The sequence below is a fragment of the Crotalus tigris genome, unplaced genomic scaffold, assembly GCF_016545835.1.
Source record: "Crotalus tigris isolate CLP2741 ecotype Arizona unplaced genomic scaffold, ASM1654583v1 scf7180000018490.839948, whole genome shotgun sequence".
Classification (NCBI taxonomy): domain Eukaryota; kingdom Metazoa; phylum Chordata; class Lepidosauria; order Squamata; family Viperidae; genus Crotalus; species Crotalus tigris.
In genome coordinates, this window is record NW_024097036.1 from 641502 (window position 1) to 667618 (window position 26117).

The following is a 26117-nucleotide window of genomic DNA, read 5'->3' on the forward strand; positions in this document are numbered from 1 at the left end:
CACATGGGTGGCTCTGTTATGCTTTGGGGTTTTGCGGCAGCCAAAAGCATAAAAAAACCTGTGTGGGTGGAATCAAGACTGGATTCAGCTAAATACCAATATATCTAGAGGCTAATTTCTTGCAGTCAGTGGAGAAAAAGAAGCTGACAAAAGCTTCAGTTGGATATTTTACCAGGATAGCCAAACAGACAGTATCTTCAGATCAATCAGGAAGCATTTGGGGGATGGGGTGGGGTGGGAGAAATCTTAAAACATGCTCTCTCTGCAAGAGACATGACAATATTTCTGGTTTAGGAGATTCTACAAAAACGTAGGGTGGGGGGGGGGGAAGGAGATCCAAAAATAAGAACCAAAATGCTCTTAGCTGGTTACAGGGAAGCTGTCATTTCTGCAGAAATAGGTTGTGCAAAGTATTGATTGAAAGAATGTCCAACTTCCTGCATTTGTCATACTGTATTCATAATTTTGTTTGAAAGCCCAAACTTTTACTCATTGACTTGCAATGACATGGAAGCAGAAGACTAAAATTAGAACCTACAAGTTAGAAGGACAATCATTCTGCGGATGCACTCCACTGTATCTTGATATTGTCAGGCTTATTTGTAGGCATTTCTATTAGACTTGATGATAGACGGCAACAAACATACCAATCTCAATAAATAAAAGATGACAGACCAATCTGAAGGCGGGCTTAAATCTTTTTGCTCAGACAAGTCCTTTCTAATGCATTTTCTCAGGCTAGGCGCTGTGATGGGACGCAGGTGTATTTTTTAATGTATGAAAATGACATCATATTCAACTGCAAGTTTATCTTTAAAAACTCGCCTTAAGGAATACAAGAAATTCTGGACTCCAGATAGGTATGATGTCTTCTCTTGCAGAGATCTGTTCTTTATGTGGGGAGGAGAGTTGAGGGACTATTCCATTCAAGTTCGGTTTAAAGACCAAGAGCCACCACCAGCTCTCTGTAGCCAACTCGCCACGGCCAATTCTCCTTGGCCAACCTCCTGTGGCCAACTTGCTGCAAGACAACTTGCCACAGGACAAGAGTTACACTAAATCGAAGAAATGGTGGAATAGAATCATTATAGAAGGGATGCCAAAGGAGGAAAAAAATAATTTAAAAATTATTTTAAATAATTAAATTGAATTGGTCAGTTGTGGTCAGTTGTGCCACAGCAAGTTGGCTGCAGAAGTTGGCCATGCAAAGTTGACCACGGGGTGAGTTGGCCGTGGCGAGTTGTTACATTCTGTCAGAAGAAAGAGCAGGGCTTGAAATGATCTAAAACAATACTCGACATCTGGGCAATAATGAAATGAGCAATTGGCACACCGCTTACCTTACAGAATGCTGTTTAAACTGTTGGTTCTTTCACTTCTCCATGTGTGTAGGGGAGCACTGAGATGACTTTGCAGACAACATACAGTGACCAGTAGTGAAACATGAGCTTAGCCCAGGATAACAAGAAAATATGAGAAAGAAACTAAGGATTGCCCTGCCTTGATTCTCTTTGCTTTAAGAGGCCAGGTTGTCAGGCTTTCAACCTTCTCTTAATACAGGTAATCCTTAACTTACAATGGGTTACTTAGCAAGTGCTTGAAGTTACAGCAGAACCCCCCAAAATGTACTTATGATCCAGTTCTGAAGTTCCAGCATCTATACTCCCCCCAACTCATGTGATCACATTTTGGGCGTTCAGCAACCAGCCTGCATTTATGGCTGTTTGCAACATCCCATGGTCACAGAACCCACATTTATAATGTTTTTGAAAAAAAAAATGGTTTTACTTCCGGTTTTCAGCAAAAATGCCCCATATGGACAATAGGTTTGCTTAATGACCACCACAAAAAAATCAAGTCAGTCACATGATGATCCACTTTATGACTATAATGACTTAAGGAGCAAAATGGTCAGGTTCCATTACGGCCGTAAATTGAGGACTACCTATATAGCCTATGTCAACAAAGTAGAATTCTAGTATTTTTTTTGCATTTCTGTTTCCTGAACTGGTCTATCTGAAGGGGTTACAAGTTGTTAGCATATGTAAATTTAATGCAAATTTGTGTGTTCCTTGTTTGGGGAGTACATTTGCTACTTCGAGAAACAACCTTATAATAATTGGGATATTCAGTACCTGTGCCTTAGTAGCATCAGTAATGGAATAAAAATAATACTGAAGATAATTATGAGTGTAAGTAGCACATTTGTGTTTTGTTATTAGTTGCTAATTTTGACTGATAATTAGGAACCAATGAGAAGCAGTGTCTGTCTATATGTAATTAATTTAAACTGCACATGAATAATTAATCTGTTATACAATTTACAGGCTCTAAAATGCAGAGCAGACTTAAATTCCATCTTACTGCTGTCTAGAACCAAAAATGAGACATGTAATATGAGAGGATTAATGGAGTCAGATATTCCTGCCCCTTTTTTTCCCTAAGATTACCCCACAATATTTGGGAATTCCCATTTCACTAGTACATAGACCATCCCACTGAAGTTTTCCAATCTAGGTAGAACCTAATTCAAATGCAACTTGTTTGATAGGTTTCAAGTAAAAAACTGTGAAGTCCAAACTAGGATACAGCTGAAGCTAAGTCTATCAACACCAACTGAGAAAGCTAACGACAATCTCCTAGGTCCAGTACCACTACGCCTATAAGTATACGTTCTTGGGGGAAAAGCAAACAAAAGATGTTACAGCAAGAACTGCAGTTCCCAGTATCCTTTGCTGTAGATCTTTATCGACAACTGGAGGGTCACAGTTTCCCCACCATTAGCTGATGGATTTCTTAAGACCATTTGGCTTATCACTGTTAGATAAACTTTGGGATTGTGTTAAGCCAGTGATAGCGAATCTTTTAGAGACCGAGTGCCCAAAAACCGCCCCCACCCCCGTCCCTGCTCCGAACTGCCCACTGGGCCACCCACCACCTCCACAGCCTGCCACAGATCACCCAGGCAGCCCAGTAGCACCATGGCGGCCACGCCCTCTGCCCATGCCCCACAGCATCATCTGCGCATGATGGGGTGCAAGGGAAGAGACTTGTCCCCGCTGCCTGGCTACCATGTCCTTAGCTATGCTAGTTCACATGGGCTGCGCCTAGGAGCGACTCCTCTGGGGGGAGTTACTGGTGAGGAGGGGGCCATGGGAGGAGGCGGGGCTGGGGAGACGGTGCGTGTGCCCACAGGGAGGGCTCCGAGTGCTGCCTATGGTACCTGTGTCATAGGTATGTTAAGCCATAGTTGTCAGGCACAAGGAACCAAGAACCGCACAAGTTATTTAAAGTTGGTTTTTTTTATTATTGCTTGCCTATAGATAGAAATCTTGCCAGACTGAAGCACAAATCTGCCTAACTGCTAGACATACCTTGTGAAGGGTTAGGGAGGGCCCAACCTGGCTCTCTTCCAGTATACCAAGGATTCCAGGCTGATTTGCCTCTTAGTTCCTTGGGATTCCTTTCCTCCTGCGACTCTGTACCATATTCCATCCATCGCAATGGTTTTGTCAATTTTTTTTTGAAAAAACCACAGTGGGAGGAAGTAGCAATTACATATCAAGATCAGCATCAAACATGCTAGATTATGACTTTGTGTGAGAATCCAGGCTTGTCCAGAAACTTTTTACACTGATGCCCTGCCATAATGTTGAATGTAGGAGTTTCACAATTGAATCCTAGGATGAGGAGTCAGCTCAGCAATGGCAAAGAGGAATCAGAAAGAGTACTACTCTACCCACCTTTTCCTGGTTTTCTGCTGGGATATCATTTGCAGATGTATCTTTCCTATCCTGAGTGGATGTGCTTCCAAGCAGAACTCTGCTGACATATTTCCTGGCAGCTAGTGGAACACGCATGCATCAGCTCAAGCTGATAGAACAGGGGTGTCAAACTCAATTTCATTGAGGGCTGCATCAGCATTGCAGTTGCCCTCAGGGGGCCGGATGGATGTGGCCAGGGTGGATGCGGCCTACTGGGTGGGCGTGGATGGAGTGGGTGTGGCCTACTGGGTGGGCATGGCCAGCTCTACATTGCTTGCGTCAAGGGTGCCTGTGGGGGCCTGGCAGGAATGGGACAGATCTGAGGGTCTCTGGCAGAAGGGGGTGGGACCAGGGCAAGTGCCAAGGCATGGTCCACTGGAGGAGTCTCACTGTTCCTCTCAGGCCATGCGGGGGAGGGGGACTTATGGAGCTAAGACTGAATGCGTTTCAGCATAGATGGCCACCACAAAATTGTACATTGGCTCCCAGGTGGCCTGGGCCAGGGCCAAGGCAGAGGGGGCCGTTCCCTCACTGTTTCCAGGATGGCTTTGCGGGCCACATGAAACCACTTCACGGTCCACAACCGGCCCCCGGGCCTTGTGTTTGACATGTCTGTGATAAACCTACATCAGGTCTTGTAGCTCAGCGGTGAAAGAACTGAGTTGCTTTCATGGAATGTTGAAGATAGTATTCTAGTCTTGTACAAATTTAAAATTCCTGTTCGGGCTTAATTGCTGCATTTTCTTGGAAACACTTTAAAACAGCTGCCATGCCTCAGCAAAATATGATAATAATGATTTAAAAACATGGGCATCAGTGTTTAAGCTGATTTATTTAAACTCAGTTGAATCTGAATATAATTAGAATGTGAAACTGTTCTGATATTAGAAAGAGAAGCTACAGTTTAAAATATTAGGAACTATTCTCTTTTCATTTTCTTGTAGCATGATGCATCAAAAGCCAAATCTCCTGAAAAGCTTGCTCTTTTCCCTCAAGCCTTTGGCATTTAAAACTGGTCTTTGCTGATTCATCAGTAGGTTTTCTTTGGTTTAATCCATTTATTAAATCAATTGACAGAAATCTAGTCCTGAGAGAATTTTAGTTCAGTCTAATGATGAGTCTGAAGGCTTCCAAGAGAACCAGTGAACCTGCATTTTCTTCAAACAAAACACACCCCGTTAAGGTGACACTTATATTATGAACAAGTAGCAGTAAAAACTGAGCTGAATGTATAACAATAATTCCAGCCAATTATTCTTAGAATGATAGGCCTATTCTGCCTTGGTTGGTATACGTCCAATATCTGAGGAGCTTTTACAGAGAGGAGAGGATCAAAGCACCTGAGGATAAGACAAGAAGTAATGTATGGAAGCTTAATAAAGAGAGATTCAACCTACAATTAAGGAGAAATTTTCTTTCTGTGAGTTTATCATCAGTGGACCGGCTTGCCTCCTTTTGGATGCTCCATCACTGAATATTTTTTAAAAGAAAAGATTTGACAGCCATATGTTTGGAATGGTATATAGGGTCTCCTGTTTGAGCAGAGGGTTGGACTAGAAGACTTTCAAGGTCCCTCCCATTTCTGTTATTCTCCATTCTGTAATTTTTGAGAACCACAAATCATTAAAAGTGAAGAAGGAAGAGATTGTTTTGCTTCCTGGAAAAGATAATGGAAATAGATTTGTCTGATTGTCCAACTTCAGTGAGGATTTATAACACCACTCTGGATTTTCAAGGTGAAATTAAATATGTAAATAAATCAGAATGAATCAGGGAGCTCTGAGTTAGCCTTGACTCCTGGACAAAGATCCACCATTCTCATTCATAGCTGTTCCCTGGATATCTCAGTAATCCTTTTGGTCCCATATTTCCCTGCATATAAAGAAAAGAAAATTTAAAATTACAGTTACAGGCTACTTAATTTGGCCTATAGAAATCACCATGAGATGCTATCAAAGAGATACAGAAACCTCTTAACTATTTTTTGCCATCTGTTGCTCACTCTGATGTTTGGAGCTCAGATTTCAGGTATACAAAGAGATATCTTTGCATTTTAATAATATAAAGCTAGTTACTTCAGTGGGCAATGCTACTATATATTCATAATTCTAATAAAACCTCAACCAAAGTTTACATTCTGTATGTTATGGCATACTCATGGCTTGTTTCTTAATCTATGATTTCCTGAATGCATTCATTAAATTTAAATGGATGTGGCTAGGTGCACAGCACACGCTTAATCAAAAGCAAAACAGTTATGTCATGGGTTAATGTGATGTATGAACCAGCCTCTGTATGAAAGATACTGTGTATAGATTTTGTCAGTTGGTTGTCTACATCAACATATGTCCAAAAGATAGAGCCAGCCCGATCTGTGGAAATGCATAAAAAATGTTTATACTGTTAAATGATGGTTTAACAGTGGTCTACGATTTTGCCTTCCCAATGATGTATTTGGGTAACAGTTTAGATAATTATTTGACACGAAGATCCCTGTACAAGATTTATTGCAAACATTAGCTTTTGCTAAATTTGGATTTGAAGATGAACCAGGTCAAACTGGTCATTTTACAAAGCATACTTTGTGCCATTAGTGCAACAATGTTGAGGTAATTTATTACCTCTTGGCGTCCTTATACAGATTTCTGTTTTTAAATAAGCAGTAAAGAGTGTTATGTTCCCATAAGAGGGGGAAGAATCCACTGGAGATTGTATATTAAGATTGTATCTTTCCTCTGAAAGGTCTAGTTTGGCATAGCTGCAGAGGGATACTTAGCAGCACATTGCCTGCAATCTCTTTCTGGCTCTGTGATGATTGGATCAAATTGAGAGTAATTACCTCAATAGATTTGGGAAGTATTTATGTTGGAAGCCCCGTCTTGTTGCAGCTGGTAATAACTTCTGCTAGTCTTTGCAATTACAGGCTTAAGATATTGATTGAATTCAAACGGTGGGGAGCTAGAAGTTCAGCCCTACCACTGTGGCCTGCCCTACCCTGCCCTGGCCTTGCGAAGATTGGGACTCCCAAGGATTAGTTCAGCCCTGCTCTTACAGCAACTGGCTTGAAAAGTAGGGGAGGGAGGGAAAAAAGCCACTTCTAAAGCCATTTGTGAAATGACAGGAGAATTTAAAGACCAGAACGAGAAATAAACACATAAAACATGCCCAAATGCTTGGGTGCGTGTGTTGAAATGTCCTGTTTGGATGGCAGCCAGCATCTTTTCAGCATGAGCTCTTCTGAACATGGCTAGATTGTGTTATTTTAAAGAGCTGTGCTGGAAGTCCTGTAAAAAAAAACAAAAATAGAAATAGTGCAATGCTTTACAGATACTTTAGATAGTCCCTAGCTTTGTGATTTTTAAATAGGCACTGCTTATGAAAAGATCGTAAGGACAGTCAAATATATTGAACACGTATAAAACCCTAATACAAAACCAATAAGCATTTCATGTTAAAGCACTAAAACATTAAAGGCTTGAGAGATGAAATCTGTTTGTAATCCTTGACTTACTACCACATTTGAGTGCAACGTTTCTGTGGTAAAGCAAGAACATTGTTAAGTGAATTTTGCCCCATTTTATGATCTTTCTTGCTACAGTTGTTAAGTGAATCACAACAGTTGTTAAGTTAGTAACACTGTTGTTAAGTGAATCTGAATTCCCCATTGAGTTTGCTAATAAGAGGATCACAAAGGTAAATTATGTGATTCTAGAACACAGCAACCTTCATAAATATATGCCCAGTTGCCAAGCATCCGAATTTTGATTACATGACCACGGGGATGCTGCAAAAGTCATAAGTGTGAAAAAGAGTAATAATAATAATAATATTAATAATAATAATAATAATAATGTTGAAAGGGACTGTTGGCTGAGCAACCAGGGCCAGCAGCTGCAGAACTACTGGAAGAAAAGGTGTTTACCCGTCGCAGATACACAGTGATGGAAAACAAAGAAATAATGATCTGTTACTACAGATCAAGTCCAACAAGAAGAGGATATCTAAAACGAATGCACCAGTTCTGGAAAGAACAACATCCAGAATCAGAAATAACAGAACAGAGACTAGCAGATCAACGCCGATTTATAACACGAAATAAAGTATTCACAGAAACAGAATTGGACGAACTGCAAAGGTTTACCCAGGGCAAAGAAATCAAAGCCTTACCAGAAGTAATTCAGAATGTAGAGGCAAACCAGGGGGAGTTGGCAGTGAAGGAATCTAGCAGAGATATACAACTGTTCTCATTTGGAAACCAGGCACCTCTACCTCAGGAAGAACAAAACCCTCTAACTAAAGAAATAAAAGAATTGAAACAAAGAATAACTGAGCATCTAGAACAGCACAAAAACAATAGAATAAGGCTACCTGCATTGAAGCTTGTTCCAAAGAAACAGCTAGCACAAGCATTAAAAGATGCAAATATTGCAATATCAAGTATAAGCACCAATTCATTGCAAGAAACAAACCAACTAATGTACAGCACAGCTGCAGTTATAACAGAATACCTGGGATGCAAAATCAACAAAGAAGAAAAACAAACAAACAGTGCACCAGAAAAATGGAAGGTTAGACTAGAAAATAAGATCAGCAAGTTAAGATCACATGCAAGCAAGCTAGAACAGATGAAAGAAAAGAAGCTGAAGAACAAGAAGACCAAAGAATACCTAATCAAGAAATACCACTTAGAAACAAGGAAGATCAAGGAAGCACTGGAAATAATAAAGCAACAAATAACAGCTATAGCCAGGAAAATCAGTAGATATGAAGCTCGAATTGCAAACTATAGGCAGAACCTCCAATTTCAATCCAATCAGAAACGTTTCTACCAATCCATCAATGGAGAAACTGCAAGGAATCAGTCAGTACCTGACAAGGAAGAAACAGTGCAGTTCTGGAAGCAGATATGGGATAACCCAAAGAAATACAACAAGGATGCGGCTTGGTTAAAAGAGGTGGATGCAAATAAAACAGAAGTTGAAATGAAAGAACTAGTAATAACAACAAAAATGGTAGAAAAAAGAGCAAAGAAAATCAAAAATTGGTCAGCACCAGGTGAAGATGAACTGCATGGGTTTTGGTTGAAACATCTAACTGTTATACACCCACTCATTGCCAAACAGTTCAACAATATACTACAAGGAGGAGAAATTGAAAAGTGGCTAACAACTGGGAAAACCTACCTAATAATGAAAAATCCAGCAAAAGGGGCAACACCAGGTAACTACAGGCCAATTACCTGCTTACCAACAACTTTCAAATTACTAACTGGTGTAGTAGCTGATGCAGTACAACAGCATCTAGTTGAAAACAATCTCTTTCCACCTGAGCAGAAAGGAAACCGCCCCAATAGCAGAGGAACAAAAGATCAACTCCTAATAGACAAAATGATCTTGGAAAACTGCAAGAGAAGGAAGACCAACCTGAATGTGGCATGGATTGACTACAAAAAGGCATTTGACTCTCTGCCACATGATTGGATAATAAAGTGCCTAGAAATAACAGGAGTCAGTAGAAACATCAGAAAATTTGTGCAAAGATCGATGGCACAATGGAAGACACAGTTGCAGATCAATGGTGAGAGGCTGGGAGAGGTTAATATCAAGAGAGGAATATTTCAAGGAGATTCATTATCACCATTACTATTTGTTATTGCACTGTTTCCTCTGTCAACAATACTGAATAACTCAGGACATGGCTATCAAACATCAAAAACATCTGCCAGACTATCCCACCTCCTTTATATGGATGATCTGAAGCTGTATGGAAAAACATCATCTGAAATAGAATCGCTGCTCAACACTGTCCGTATATATAGCCAAGATATTGTAATGGAGTTTGGCTTGGACAAATGTGCCACACTTACTATCAAACAAGGAAAAATAGTGAAAACTGAAGGAATCAAGATGCCCCACGAAAATAACATTAAGAGTCTGGATGAGGAAGAGTACTACAAATACTTGGGTATCCTTCAAGCTGACAACATCAAGCACACTGAAGTCAAGAAAAAGATTAGAGGTGAATACATCAAGAGAGTGAAGAAGATCTTAAAATCCAAACTCAATGGAGGAAATACCATAAAGGCAATCAACACCTGGGCAATCCCAGTCATTAGGTACACAGCTGGAATAGTGGACTGGACTCAAGCAGAACTAAAAGCAATGGATAGGCAGACCAGAAAAATAATGACAATGAATCATGCCCTTCATCCACGCAGTGACATTGATAGACTTTATCTACCAAGGCAAATAGGTGGGCGTGGAATGCTACAAGTACATCAGATGGTTGAAGAAGAAAAAATGGCTTTGGAAGAATATCTGAAGAACAATGATGAAGATGCACTGAAATTAGTATATCAGGAAGGCTTACTAACTACTGGAGAGACCAAACTGGCCTACAAGAAAGACCAAATGAAGAACAGAATAGAGGCATGGGAAGACAAAGCACTACATGGCCAATACATGAAAAAAATAGCTGGGAAAGCAGATAATAATAAAACCTGGCAATGGCTAAGAGCAGGAAAATTGAAGAAAGAGACCGAGGGACTAATTCTGGCTGCACAAGACCAAGCCTTAAGGACAAATGCATACAAAGTCAAAATTGAGAAGACAGCAACAGACAGTAAGTGCCGCCTATGCAAAGAAGCTGAAGAAACAGTGGACCACTTGGTAAGCTGTTGCAAGAAGATTGCACAGACTGATTACAAGCAGCGGCATGACAAAGTAGCAACAATGGTGCATTGGAAGATCTGCAAAAAATATCATTTGCCTGTAAGCAAAAACTGGTGGGATCATAAAATAGAGAAAGTCATAGAAAATGATAAAATTAAACTGCTCTGGGACTTCAGAATTCAAACAGACAAGCACCTGCAACATAACACCCCAGACTTAACAATTGTCGATAAGAAAGACAAAAAAGTCTGGATAGTGGATGTGGCAGTGCCTGGAGATAGCAGAATAGAAGAGAAAGAACTGGAGAAGATAACAAAATACAAAGACCTACAAATAGAAATAGAAAGACTGTGGCAAAAGCAAGCAAGGGTAGTACCAATAGTCATAGGCTCCTTGGGTGCAATCCCAAAACAACTGGAGCACCACTTGAACACCATTGGCATTGACAAATTCGCTATTAGTCAATTGCAAAAGGCGGCCTTATTAGGAACTGCTTCCATCCTGCGACGATATCTGTAATACCATCAAACATCCACATCTGCCTATCCCAGGTCCTGGGTAAGGACTCGATAGGTAGACAAAATGCCAAATCCAGTCTGAACATCTGGCTGACTGTGCGATGATCGATAATAATGTTGAAAGGGACCTTGGAGGTCATCAATTCCAAGCCCCTGCTCAGGTAGGTAACCCTACACCATTTCGGACAAATGGCTGTGCAGTTTCTTCTTAAAAACTTCCAGTGTTGGAGCATTCACCGCTTCTAGAGGCAGGTTGTTCCACTGGTTAATTGTTCTGTCAGGAAGTTTCTCCTTAGTTCTAGATTGTTTTTCTCTTTGGTTAGTTTCCATCCATTGCTTCTTGTCCTTTCTTCAGGTGCTTTGGAAAATAGCTTGACTCCCTCTTCCTTGTGGCAGCCCCTGAGGTATTGGAACACTGCTATCATGTCCCCCCTCGTCCTTCTCTTCATTAAATAGACATACCCAATTCCAGCAACTGTTCCTTATATGTTCTCCAGCACTGGAGATGGATAATCCACGCAGTGGGTTGAGACTGTATTCCTGGCCAATCAGATCAGTCAGCCAAAGTTGCCACGCCTGTCCTGGACCATGATTCCCCAGTCTTGACTGATCTGGCCACACAGACAGACGTACAACTTTGGCTCCTGGGCAGGTATAGTTCCTTTCCATTGGGGGGATTTTTTTCTAGTAGCTGAAATTGCTTAGTTTAAAAGTTAATTAGAGATAATTTAATTCAATTTAATTGATTACTCTAAAATTCCCTTGCTAAATTGTAAGACTCAGGAAGTCAGATTCCCTACAGGGGAAACCACCCTCACTTAAAAGGGGGAATTCCCTAACTCCCCTCCCTCACCCAAACCCCAACCACCTTCCCACAGCCGGAGCAGCCGGCAGCCGCCTTAAACAAACGGGGAGGCTCAGACAACCTCTCGCATTTTTTTTTAAAAAAAAAAAGACAGAAAGGCAAGCAATTAGCGAGGGAAGCGGAGGACAAAGGGGACGCATGCTGGGAGGGAGATTGATTACGGGAACAGCTGGCGAGCGAAGGAGCAGTTTCTTTCACTCACCAGGCTGCTCAGGGTCTTTTAAACGAGGCGCCATTGTCTGAGCAGCTGGGAGCACGCGCGGCTCTTTGTTACAACCGCACGTGGCACCAGCAGCCTTTTTAGCACAGTCGCAGTAGTCTCCTGCTTCTTTAACACATGCGCAGTAGTCTCCTGGCAGCAGCGGCCATATTTTGTGCAAGCAGGGGATCCAAGGCTCCCTGAGAAGCCTAGGTCCAGCCGCTGGAGTAAATGAATAGGCAAACAGTACTAGGGTACTAGAGCATCTATTATTCATTTAGAGACATTCAAATCGGACACATAGCTGCTTGTTCCAGGACTTGGTGTCTACAATCCAAAGTAAATAAGAACCTTTCATAACTAACTGTGTTTAGTTGCCTTTGGCTCCTTCCGGACTTCGGGTCCCCCATTAGTGGCCCGTACGCTTCTGGATTTAGTGGTGGGTTCCAGGCATCCCCAGTCGCGTGCCTGTCCTTACCCACCATAGTCAAGCCGGGTTCCAGGCATTCCCATTAGTGTGCCGGTTCTTATCCGTGCAAAGTGACTAACTCTGACAATTTTGCAGAGTCTGCTCCTGAGTTCCAGATGCCCCCAGTAGTGCGCCTGTCCTTACTCAAAGTTGGAGCTCTCCTACTACCTGGGTCCCCCCCATCGCGGCCCGGCGTTAGTGGAGAATGGAGGAAGCAATCATTCCCTCCACTGGAGCCCTGCCTTCATCCTCTGGAGCACCCGCTTCAGAGGATTCGGAATCCTCTGCAGCCCCTAGAAAGGCTGCAAGGAAGTCATCAAAGAAGGCTGACAAACAGGCAATCAGAAGACACCAAGCCCTAGAAAAGGAGTTCGACAGAGCCCAGAAAAGGGCCAGAATTGAAAATAGGCAGAATGGGGGGATAGGTCCCGATCTACCGCTGGGTCTCCCTTCATCCCCACGGGGCATTTGGTCATTAGGGAACTCATCACAGTCCCAAACAGAGGGCGGGATAGGCGAGTTCTCATCGCTCTCCCGATCCCCCTCCCCACGGAGGTTACAGGAAACCCCGAGGACCATGCTAACCACAGCACCTGCAGGGTCGCAGGCAATGGTTACTCCTCCTGCATTGACGGGGGATCTGCTAGCTACCCTAATAGCACAGGCAGTGGACCGTGCATTTGAGGCCAGGGCTCAAACTTCCAAAGCCAAGCCTCTAGGACTTAGAACGAGGCATCGGGAGGAAACGGAGGACCATCAGGACCTCTCCTCCTTCTCAGACTCGTCGGTCTCAGAGGAAGCTTACCTGGACCAGCCAGGTACGTCACAAGGGATTCAAATGTCTGAGGAAGAGGAGGACACCTCACCTCAAGGGCCGTCCTTCAGCGGCCTGTTTAACCCTTCTCTTTTTGTTACCATTCTGTGCAAGGCTGAGGCCACAGCCCATCTTGGGCATGGGACACCAGCGGAGCCTGTCACAGTTGACACGGAGGCTGAGCCAACGTTCGCCGAAAAGGTAACCACTCAACACCGCATACCATGCCCGACCATGTTCCTAAACACAATAAGGAAACAGTGGGCAGCGCCAACCTCCCTACCGCTTCCTAGCAATGCGGAGAGGAAGCTATTTAACGTAGCAAGGGAGCTAGAGGGAACATTGGAGGTGCCGGTGGTGGACGAACCCATAGGTCCCCTGATATCGGACACGGCCATATCAGGAGATTTTGCTGAGGCTCTTAAAGCCGAGGACCGAAAGAGTGAGTCCAACTACAGGAGAACGCACCAGGCAATAGCTTGGGCTACCAGGGCGACTACCTCCGCGTCCTTTTTCACCAGAGCCACACTCTGTTGGCTCCGTGAGTTACAGGGCCGGGTTCCCATGGAGGACGTACGCACTCACCAGGAACTCAGCAAAATGGTAGCGGCCACGGAATATGTGTCGGACGCGACACTTTTGGCGACCAGGTTTTCAGCCAAGGCAATGGCAGCAAACAACACGAGCAGGCGCCTCCTCTGGCTAAAGAACTGGCAGGCAGATACCAAATCCAAGTGGAAATTGGCTTCGGCTCCGTACCAACGGGCAAAGCTGTTTGGTGAGGCACTAACGCCATACCTGACAGAGAACAAGGACAAGCGCAAGGTCCTTAAACACATGCTTAAAAGGCAGGACAAGAGACCCGGCTCCTGGGGAAGGAAACAATCCTTTCGTACGGAAACCAGGGTCAACTACTTCCAAAATTCCCAACCCTTCCAAGCTAGACAGGATAGGGAAAGACTGGGGGACAGACAGAACACAAGAAATAGGCAAACACAGGGAAGATGGCCCTTTCAGGGGAACAACCGCCCCTTCCACCGTACCAGATGACTCCCACCCAGACCTTCCCATAGGGGGCAGACTAGCAGGGTTTGCTCCCCAGTGGGAAGAGACCACCATGGACGTATGGGTCAGGAACACCATACGTCACGGTCTATCTCTAGAATTTCTCTCAAAGCCCCCGAACCGCTTCCGCCCATGCCCCTGTCCCACGAACCCAACAAAGAGAAGGCTCATGAACGAGGCCGTTCAGCACCTTCTAAACATACGGGCCGTAGAACCGGTGCCTATGAACCAGAGAGACCAGGGGTTTTATTCTATCCTCTTCGTGGTCCCAAAACCCTCGGGGGGTTGGAGAGCCATTCTGGATCTAAAAAGGCTAAATTTCTACATAAAATACCGCAAATTCAAAATGCAGACACTACGCTCCATCCTTGGAAGCGTAAGGAAAGGGGATTTTCTGGCATCAATCGACCTCACGGAGGCATACTTGCACATCCCTATCTCTCTGGCTCACCGCCGCTTTCTACGGTTCGCCTACAGGGGGCACCATTTTCAATACAGGGCACTTCCATTCGGCCTGTCATCAGCGCCCAGGGTGTTCACCAAGATTCTGGCGGTTCTGGCAGCACACCTAAGAAACGTCCCGATCAGAGTCCAGTGCTACCTGGACGATATTCTAATCCAGTCATCGTCCGCCCAGCAATCTCAAGCGGACCTAAAGTTAGTGATAAAGCTGCTGCAGGACCACGGCTTCTCGGTGAACTTTCCAAAGAGCCACCTAACCCCAACTATGAGAATACTCCATCTGGGAGCGGTCATAGACACACAGGAGTGCAAGGTGTACCTATCACAGGAACGCTTCAGCAGCATAAGGAAAGCCGTAAAGCAGGTAAGCCGCAGTCAGTCAGTGATGCTGGTCTGCCTCTCCCAGCTGCTAGGGAAGATGATATCGACCATAGCAATAGTTCCTTGGGCAAGGCTGCACTCAAGAGAACTGCAGTGGTTCATGCTCCCGTTTCAGAGACAGCAAATCAGTGCATCCCGGAAGAGGGTAGGCATACCTCTGAGAGTATGACACTCCCTCAGGTGGTGGCTATCTCCAGCTCTCCTCAGGGGGTCCCCCTTCAGGGAACCAGACAGAGTAGTAGTCACAACAGATGCGAGTTTATTTGGCTGGGGAGCCCACTTGGGGACCAAGTGGACACAGGGCCGCTGGTCAGCGGTGGATCTCCGACACAATATAAACTGGCTCGAGCTGCGGGCTATTCACCTAGCGTTAAGGCATTTCCACAGCAGCATAAAAAGCAGGCACGTACTGGTCCTGACGGACAACGTGACAGCCAAGGCCCACATAAACCGTCAGGGGGGCACACACTCTCGCTCGCTCTCGGCTGAGGCCCTCCTACTGGGGGCCTGGACGGAACAAAATCTGGCCTCCATAAAGGCCAACCACATATCGGGGGAGGCAAACATCCAAGCAGATCTGCTGAGCAGATCAACAATAGATCACTCGGAGTGGCAACTACATCCGAAGATCTTCAGGGAGATCTGTCACCGCTTCGGGCTTCCCCAGGTGGACCCATTTGCCTCTCCTTCTAATGCCCACCTAACTCGCTTCTTCTCCCGATTCCCATCCAGGGGAGCAGAGCAGATGGATGCGTTACGGAGCCCATGGCCAAGGGGACTCCTGTACGCGTTTCCACCCTTACCTCTCCTTCCGGCGGTAGTACGCAAGATTCTGCGGGAAAGAGCCAGGGTAATCCTTGTGGCCCCTTATGGCCAAGGAGACCTTGGTTCGCAGACCTGAGGAGCCTCTCCCGCACGAATCCATGGCGGATTCCTCCGGAGAGGATCTCCCTCAAACGGGGAGATCTCCCACCCAGAGCCACAATGGCTACAACTAGCCGTCTGGCTCTTGAACGGTCAATTTTAGTCAAGGGGGCTTGCTCACAGGGGGTAATTAGGGTCATATAGGCATCAAAGCGCCCCTCCACGAACCGTATCTACGAGGCCACGTGGAGAAGCTTCCAATCATGGTGCTCTGAATAGGAATTGTTACTCGAAGGGATCACAGTTCCCAAGATCCTAGAATTTTTACTAGATGGCCTAGAGAAGGACCTCTCACCAAACACGCTGCGCAGGCAAATCGCCGCCCTCTCAACTATATTTTCTGCCAGCCCCGGTGAATCCTTGGGCAAGCATCCCTTAATACGATCCTTTCTCAAGGGGGCTGCAATATCAGACCGCCAACCGTGCACAGGTATCCATCGTGGGAACTACCATGAGTACTACAAGCTCTTACCAGAGCGCCCTTCGAACCACTCAAAACATGTGACATTCGCTACCTGACCCATAAGGTAGCATTCTTAGTAGCTATCACGTCAGCTCGACGGATATCCGAGTTAGCTTCTCTCTCAACGAGGAAGGACCTGTGTCATTTTCACAGGGACAAGGTAGTCCTAAGAATAGACCCTTCCTTCATTCCAAAGGTCAACTCCTTTTTTCACAGATCACAGGAAATAGTCCTACCAGACTTCTGTCCAAACCCAGCTCATCCCCTGGAGCAACAATGGCACACCTTGCACGTACGAAGGGCACTAAGACATTACATTTCGCGCACAGCGGAATTCCGACGCTCGGAAGCGCTTTTCATATCCTTCCACCCCGCTACTAGGGGCCGGAAGGTCTCGTCCTCTACCATCGGTAGGTGGATTAGGGCATGCATCACTGGGGCATACCAGGCGGAGTCCTTGCAAGTCCCCAAGCATATCACGGCCCACTCCACAAGGAGCGCTGCCACCTCAGCAGCATGGGCCATGCAGGCTTCTATTGAAGAGGTATGCAGGGCAGCCACTTGGGCCTCGCCCTCTCCATTCATTCGCCATTACAAAATCGACAAGTACTCCTCTGCAGAGGCCTCCTTCGGTAGGAGGGTTCTCCAGCAGGTTCTAGACCAAAGTTACACACGGGACCAGTCTATTCTCCAACCCAAGGGACAATAGGCTTTGGTATGTCCCACTGCGTGGATTATCCATCTCCAGTGCTGGAGAAGGGGCGTTGACTTACCTGAACGCCTTTTCTCAGCACGGAGATGGATAATCCACACCCACCCTTATAGACTAGGATAATAGGGTATATTTAGTTGAGCCAAAATGTCTTACTGTCAGTCAATGGCTGCGCTCGTGTCAAGACTGGAGAATCATGGTCCAGGACAGGCGTGGCAACTTTGGCTGACTGATCTGATTGGCCAGGAATACAGTCTCAACCCACTGCGTGGATTATCCATCTCTGTGCTGAGAAAAGGCGTTCAGGTAAGTCAATGCCCCTTTTAGCCTCCAGTCCCCTAATCATCCTTGTTGCTCTTCTCTGTACTCTTTCTAGAGTCTCAACATCTTTTTTACATCGTGGTGACCAAAACTGGATGCAGTATTCCAAGTGTGGCCAAGTCACTTTTTTCAGTGCTGTTGTAAGTTCAAATGATCACTAAAGGAAAGGTTGTACTGTAAGTCACCTGTAATTCAGCTATAGTGCAAATTTCTTTTATACTGTAAATGGTCCTACTAAGGCTAAGCCATAATGAAATCATTTTAGTTATGGCTTAATACCTTGTAAACCATGGTTTGTGGGCTAATATTTTGCAGTTTAAGGCAATTGTAATTTATCCAATTGAATAAGATTAAGGAAATCAAAATTTACTACAATGTATGAAGCAGAGCTTAGTTTGAAAATTATATAGCAGTGACAGGTATGGAAGGCTTATAGAACATCAGTAAAAATAGCTGAGCTGTATTATATCTTTGAAAAAAAAAACCAAGTACAATAACAAAGGATACCTGAGTTCTAGAAACAACTAATTCCAATTTCCACTGGTGGGTAAGTTATGGAATCCCATTGGCCACACTGTGTTTGCAATGATCTTGTTCAATATATTGATTTTTGGGGCTCAAAATATGCTACTCCATCATGCCACAGCTAAGACACTCATTTCTGCTATACCATTTTATGCTGCTGCCCTGTAGTTAAGGAAGGAAGGAAGAGTTGCCATCTGGAGAAGATAATCAGTGCAGCAATTCCATTAAGTGAACTTTTATTGATTAGGCTTGTAATGGGCCTGCAGTGACAACTGCAGGATAAACTAGGATGGCCATCAGATCTTAAGGAGACCTAAAGCCCCAGGCAGACATCCTGAAATGCCTGAAGGAATAATGTAGAAGGCCACAAATGATTCCTGGGAGTTTTTGGATGAAGTCTTTGTTTGATGAGAGTTTAGGTTCATCCTGTTCTGTAGATGTAAGATTGAGAACCCAAGTCTTTCACTGTTTCTAAGAAATATAGTAGACATTGGCTTCCATACACAACAACACAACATATTTTTTTTGTAGTGCCAATTTTGTCTTCTTTCCTTTCTGTTCTTTGAGTATGTCATAAATAACATTCAAATCAAAAGCATTGCATAGAGAGACAGACAGACACACACACACACACCCCAGCACAGGGTGTGTTTTGTGTTTGGAATTCATGGCCCCTGAAAGAGATTTGTCAGACCACAATGAGATTCTTTTTGTTTTCTGATCAGCTCTCTTATCAAAGAAATTTCCCATAGGAATCAAGGAAGCAAATTAATCACATTTTCAGATGGGCCAGCATTTTACCGAATGTCTTAGATTTCCTGATTTCTCATGAGGAGCTGAGAATAGTCAGATGTAAACACTCTACTTCAATGAACAAAGGATTTTATATCAAAAAAGCTGCAATATGTGTAAATATGTTGTGGTAGTTACAAACAAGTCTTCAGATATTCTGTGTTTTAAAAATGCACATATGGTATCAGACCCTTTTAGCCTGGCTTATATAATTGGATGGGTCATAATATTTATTCAGTTTTGGCTTAGGAATTACATGAGCGTGGTGATTCTGGTTTTGCCTTTTCCTTCTGTTTCCAGATTTCAGTAATACATTGACCTTATTCAGAAAACAGCTTGATCCAGATCAGAAAACTTTCTCACTGGTGGGGTGTCCAAAGTAGGGGATTATCTGATCTTTTACTTACTTACTTACTTACTTACTTTACTTACTTACTTATTTATATTTAAGAACTACCTATCTCCTTCAGAGAAGGACTTTGGGCGGTGTTCAATAAAATATTAAGAGCATGAAAGCAACATATACAATTTAAAAAGGTAAAGAATGGGTTTCTTTTTGCATGTTCAAATGGGTGTGATATTGATCATATGGCCATGTCCACCAGATTGTTTCTTTTTTTATCTTGCCTGAGGATGGTTCATGTCTTAATAACTGAATAAACTTTGTTTCTCAGGCCTAACTAGATATGCCAGTGATTACTGTAGCCATCCTTTCACTCTAAGCTATCTTCCTTTCAATTACATATCCAATTGTCCCACCTGGAAGAGAGAGAAACCTTTGCTTTCATTTGCATCCTAATTCCAGTGGCGTGTTAATTCAGGGAAATGTTAGTTTCTTTTAATCTAAGTATAGCAGCATTCAGAATAGTCATGACTCCTCTCCCCAATCAGTATGTCTGCTAATCATACCCATTGCTTCCAGTTGCCCAGAAGAATCCAATGTTCATTTAGAGATGTCTTTTCATCTAGTACAGACATGTCAAACTCGCAACGTCACGTGAAGTCGTGCAACGTATCAGAGCTTTTTCCCCATTGCCAGCAAGGGGTGGGCGCGGTTTCCTGGTGATGCGGCCGGCCCATGGGCTGGCAGTTTGACACCTCTGATCTAGTACATGTGGTTTCTGGAGACTCTGACCTTGTCCCTTTCAGCAGGACAGAGTGAATTAATTGTAAAAATAGCAATAGCAATCATAATAGCACTTAGACTTATATACTGCTCTTTATTGCTTTACAGCACTCGCTAAGCAGTTTATAAATGTCAGCATATTGCCCCCAACAATCTGGGTCCTCATTTTACCAACCTTGGAAGGATGGAAGTCTGACTCAACCTTGAGCTGGTCAGGATCGAACTCCTGGCTATGGGTACAGTTAGCCTGCAATACTGCATTCTAACTACTGCGCCACCGTGGCATGGTAAAGGTAAAGCTTTGCCCTGTCCAGCCATGTCTGACTCTAGACGGTGGTGCTCATCTTCGTTTCTTAGCTGAGGGAGCCAGCGTTGTCCAAAGACACTTCCATGGTCATGTAACCAGCCTGACTATATGCCGAGGCACATGGAATGCTGTTACCTTTCCACTGAAGGGGTACCTATTTATCTACTTGCATTTTCATGCTTCCAAACTGCTAGGTTTACAGGAGGAATTAATAGTAATGTTAGAAGGAATCCTGGTTTGTTCTGGGCCAGGTCAAAGACCACAGAACAACTGTTTGAAATGGAGGTGGAATTTATTTGACAGCAAAACGATGGCTTAGCATTCAGTTTAATGAAGAGTTTAATGAAGAGAAGGACGAGGGGGGACATGATAGCAGTGTTCCAGTATCTCAGGGGCTGCCACAAAGAAGAGGGAGTCAAGCTATTTTCCAAAGTACCTGAAGGCAGGACAAGAAGCAACGGATGGAGACTAATCAAGGAGAGAAGCAACCTAGAACTAAGGAGAAACTTCCTGACAGTTAGAACAATTAACCAGTGGAACAACCTGCCTCCAGAAGCTGTGAATGCTCCAACCCTGGAAGTTTTTAAGAAGAAACTGGACAGCCATTTGTCCGAAATAGTATAGGGTTACCTGCCTGAGCAGGGGGTGGACTTGATGACCTCCAAGGTCCCTTCCTACTACTACTACTACTACTACTACTACTACTACTACTTCTTCTTCTTCTTCTTCTTCTTCTTCTTCTTCTTCTTCTTCTTCTTCTTCTTCTTCTTCTTCTTCTTCTTCTTCTTCCTCCTCTTCCTCCTCCTCCCCTAATAATAATAATAATAATAATAATAATAATAATAATAATAAAGGTCACCACAGACTGAAAGGCAGGCTAGAAATATTTATAGGAAAGTTCAGTCTTGTTTGGCTGGGGATGGGGGTGGGGGTTGAACTGAGTCCAGTAGGGAGAAAATGAAGTTTTCTCACCCTGAGGGATGAGATAATCCTCACCTCTTTGTGTGCCCAGATGTTGACCCCAAGTGACCTTGGGGAATCTTATTGTGTATGTAAAGGATTTCCATATCTTGAGGGGATTTCTTATGGTTTTGATTCAGTTGCTGATATTTGCCAATTTCCTAGAAAGAGACTAAATACTCAGTTTTAGCCCCAGTGTCAACAGAGGTGGAAAAGCTTAAGCGGTCTCTTGTTTTATTGCTTGGTTCACTGTCGGGTTCACTGTCGGCTGAGCGATGGGGGACAAGAGTGATAGGAGGGTCTTGCCTTCTCCCAATAACAACCTCATTCAACTTCAGATGTTTATTCATTATGGGCCATCTATGAATCTGATGTTGAAATGGACCAGATGTTATCTAGTTCAATTTGTTAGACTTTTTAAGGCTACGAAACGCCAAAATCTTGTCTCAGTTTAATGAGGGTTAAAAAAAACACTTATTAAAATAAACCACATAAAAATGTTTTGATAATACTTTATTTCCACTCACATTGAATAAAAGTAAAAATACGATAGTATGTTTTTTTTTTTTTTTGAGCAAATGGAAAGTCATAAAACACTGTTTGGATGGGACTGGAGAATGTCTAGCATGAGGCTTTTAAAAACAGTGTCTAAAGAAGATAATGGAAAACCACATCTGAAGGTTTCAAATGGACTTCTTTTAAATACCCTTTTATATCTTTTTGTAGAAGTCAGGAAATGGGTCTTGAGGGCTTTTTAGAAATTCCATTGGGAAGGACATATAAGGAAGGAAAAGCACAATTTGTTAGGGAATGAAACAAAAGTTTGCATGTAATCAGGATATCCCAAAATGTTGTGAGACAGGTTTGATAAGTGAATCCAGAAAAATATTTGTATAAAATTGTTGTTTATTTTACTCCACCCTTCTTTAGAAACCATTTTAAGATAGACTTGATGAAAATTCACAAGATATCTATATAGAGTATCATTTTTCAGACTCAAAACCAACTGGGTAGATTTCTTTTTAGGATGTTCATTATTTTTACAGACACTGGATTAGGAATCTAGCCAAATATAATTTTATGAAACTATTCAGTCATTAACATTAACAATAATTAAGAATTGCTGAGAGTTGAATGAATAATATAATATAAATGAATAATAATAATGAAAAGAGAAGAGGGAACAAGTCGGACTTGAAAACTGTCATGATCACATAACTGAGTTTGTACAGTGCACCAAGCTAACCTGTAATGTGGCATTTTTGCATTTTGGCTTAGTATATTATGCAAATCTAAGCAATACAATTTGTCTGTCATGGCTTAGAGTATTGTATGTTCAAACCCAATTGTAGCTTACTCAATAAACCATGATTGATCATGCAATCATAGGTTTGGAAGAGACCATGGAGGTTTTCTAGTTCAACCTCTTGTCTAGGGCAGGAATTCTCAAACCATGACATAGTGAGATGTGTGAACGGCTTGGTTTATATGTCACACTAATCCATAATCAATTGCCTGCAAATCACAAGGTCTGGGTCCAACCACACATTGAACTGAAATGAAACAAAGTTTTTTTTGTGTGATTCTTTACAATGGATGAACTGGCAAATCTGGCATTTCTTGAGATGCTATGGTAGCTCTTTTAAAACTTTGAAAAACTTTGAATCTTGGACAGAATGTTAACATTTGTTGTTAGTTTTGGTTTTTTAAGAATATATTTATTAAATTTTTATCTCACCTTTATTATATTGTTACTCAAGGCAGCAAACATACATAATAATCTTTCCTTCTCCTATTCCCCATAGCAATTATCCTGTAAGGTGGATAGGCCTCAGAAAGTGACTGGCCCTAGTCACCCAGCTGGCTTTCATGTCTAAGGCAAGATTAGAACTCACAGACTCTGTTTCTAGGCCAGCACCTTGACCATTGTACCCGACGTGTCAAACTCGCAACGTATCGGAGCTTTTTCCCCATTGCCGGCAATGGGGTGGGGGCAGTTTCCCAGTGATGCATCCAGCCCACGGGCCAGCAGTTTAACACCCCTACACTATACCAATTGAAAAACAAAGGCGATTTGAACCTTTTACCAACATAAATATTCAAGATTAAAAGACATATAAGACCTTCCTTCCTTCCTTCCTTCCTTTTTTTCTATATAGATGAAAAGGTTAACTGTAAAATGCGCCTCTGTGTGTGGAACTATCTGCATAATTAGAAATTTGTCTTTGAAATTTGTCTTCTTCCTGCCCGCAGTCCTTGTAGTAAATAATGAATAACCCACATATGTTAACAGAAAGCAAAATGAACAGATTATAGAATTAACCAATAAACAAAATAATCTTAGGCAAAATCTTCTCATTATTAAGCATTGCAGATAAGCTTCTAATCCTGCATCTGAAAGAGATTTATGGTTTTAATTGGGCCATTTCCTTTTTTTCTAGGTCAAGCAGGTGTTGGTGAGTGTGGAGGAGAAATTCCAGGCTGGTGATCATACATTTCTGTGTGGACAGCTGTGAAAGGAGGCAAGCAAGAAATTCCGGTCGCTTCCTTTCTTTCCTTGCTGTGGATTCCAGAGCAACAGTGTTTGTTCTTTTTCATAAAGGCCTTCTGTTGTCCTGGCCAAACAGGGGTGGAAGAACAGGCCATTATTATTATTATTTAGTTTTGCCTGTCCTTGCGTGCCTTTTTTCTGCATTTTCTTGGTCCTATCAAGATGGCTGTGGATGAAGCACCCGGCAACCTTGGCCTGGAAAGGAACATTGATCTGACCCAGTTGAAGAACCATTTCTTCACATAATGAAATCCTGGCATGCCCACAATGCCTATCACTCCAGAAAATGCGATGCTGTTTCTTCCCATCCTTTATCGATGGTTGCAGAGCCATCTGAGGCGGGAAGTTGAGGAACCCGAGCACAGCCTTTGTCATTCAGCCATTAAGAAGCTGAGAGAGTACATCCAGTTGAACTTCCCAGTGGAAGAGGGCAAGCTACACTACAGCCCTAGTCCTGTGGATATGGAAATCTGTACGGTTTATTTAACCAAGGACCCAGACAAGACAGAGCTGCTCGGTCTAAATTTTGGCAACATCCCTGCTTTTGGGGATTATGGTGAAAAACGGAGAATGGGGAGAAGAAAGAGGGGACATAAAGGCCCAGTGCTTGATGTTGGAAGCATTTGGGTCACTGATTTGAAGAAAAACAGTCCGGCAGGTAAATGTGGAAAAATTCGCTTGCGAGATGAGATCCTTTCACTGAATGGCCAACTAATGGTTGGAGTGGATGTTGGTGGTGCAAGGTAAGATGTGAATTGTGATGAAGGTTGATAATGGATGATATGGATGCTTATGGTGGAACCTCCCAGATGTTGATAAATTACAGCTCCCAGCACGATTGCATACTGGAGGAAGCTGGGAGATGTAGTTCCTACAGAGGGAGGATAGGTAGCCTACAAACTATTGGTCACATGGACACCTCCTAAAACTTTAGGACCTTCTGTACAGTTTCCTTCTCATTCACCCATGGGAACGGTTGGTGCTTGAAAACAAAAAGAGAATTAGAAAATCAATATACTCGGGAGGGCATGTCCTCAGCACTTAGAAGCATGCTTGCTATAAAGTGAAACTCTGGAAACATTTACGGATTGATTTCTCTTTTAAATGTTACCTTTTTCTTCTGATCAAAGGTTCTTCTGGTTGACAATTAAGTGTGAATGTTTGTATATACAGGTAGTCTTTGACTTATAATCACTCATTTAGTCTCCATTCAAAATTACAATGGCACTGAAAAAAGTGACAAGGCCAGTTTTCACACTTACATCCCCATGGTCACATGGTCGAAATTCAAACTCTTGGCAACTGGCATGTATTTATGACAGTTGCACTGTCCTGGAGATCATGTGATCACCATTTGTAACCTTCCCAGCCTGCTTCCAACAAATGATGTCAATGGGAGAAGCCAGAATTGTTTAACAACCACATGATTTGCTTGCCAACTGCAGTGATTCAGTTAACAACAGTGGCAAAAAGTTTGTAAAAAATGGGGCAAAATTCACTTAACCACTTAGCAAGGGAGATTTTGTGCTCAACTGTGGTTGTAAGTCGAGGATTACTTGTATATTGATGTATAGATGGTTCAGAACAATTTACAAGGTCTGGGAAAAAGAACGAGCATAGCATCAAGAAAAGGTATGGCGATTATCCTCCCAGTCTTGTAAGACTTTCAAATTGTTCTAGATCACTGTGAACATCTGGCTTACTGCCAGAGGCAAAATGTTTATTCTAATTTATAATAATAATGATGATGATGATGATGATGATGACGACGACGACGTTGGAAGGGACCTTGCAGGTCATCTAGTCCAACCCCCTGCTCATGCAGGAAATCGTATGCCATTTCAGACAAATGGCTGTCCAGTCTCCTCTTAAAAACTTCCAGTGTTGGAGCATTCACCGCTTCTGGAGGCAGGTTGTTCCACTGGTTAATTGTTCTAACGGTCAGGAAGTTTCTCCTTAGTTCTAGGTTGCTTCAACCTAGAACTATCCTGTTTACCTTTTCTTTTCTCCTTACTTATTTTCACTTTTTTGTCCCTACCCACTTTTTCCTGACCACCCCTAATTTTTGAATAGTGGCAGAAGATTGAATGCATTCTGTCCCACACAAAAAGATTAATTGCCACACTACAGTATGGTTGTCAATAAACTTCCAAAAAAGAAGCATAATCCAGCAATTAAGTGTCTTTCCTCTTTTACGAGTGGCCATCAGATTTAGCATGCTTCATTCC

The 26117-nt window shown here is 43.1% G+C and overlaps 1 protein-coding gene across 1 annotated transcript in view; it reads left to right on the forward strand.

Moving 5' to 3' along the window:
* PDZD2 (PDZ domain containing 2) overlaps positions 1–26117 on the forward strand; it is a 263143-nt gene that overhangs the window by 70453 nt on the left and 166573 nt on the right. Inside the window, exon 2 of the mRNA XM_039353056.1 lies at positions 23780–24632. Within this exon, the coding sequence (XP_039208990.1) occupies positions 24148–24632 (485 nt within the window). The 5' untranslated portion in view covers positions 23780–24147. The remainder of the gene's footprint in view (positions 1–23779; positions 24633–26117) is intronic.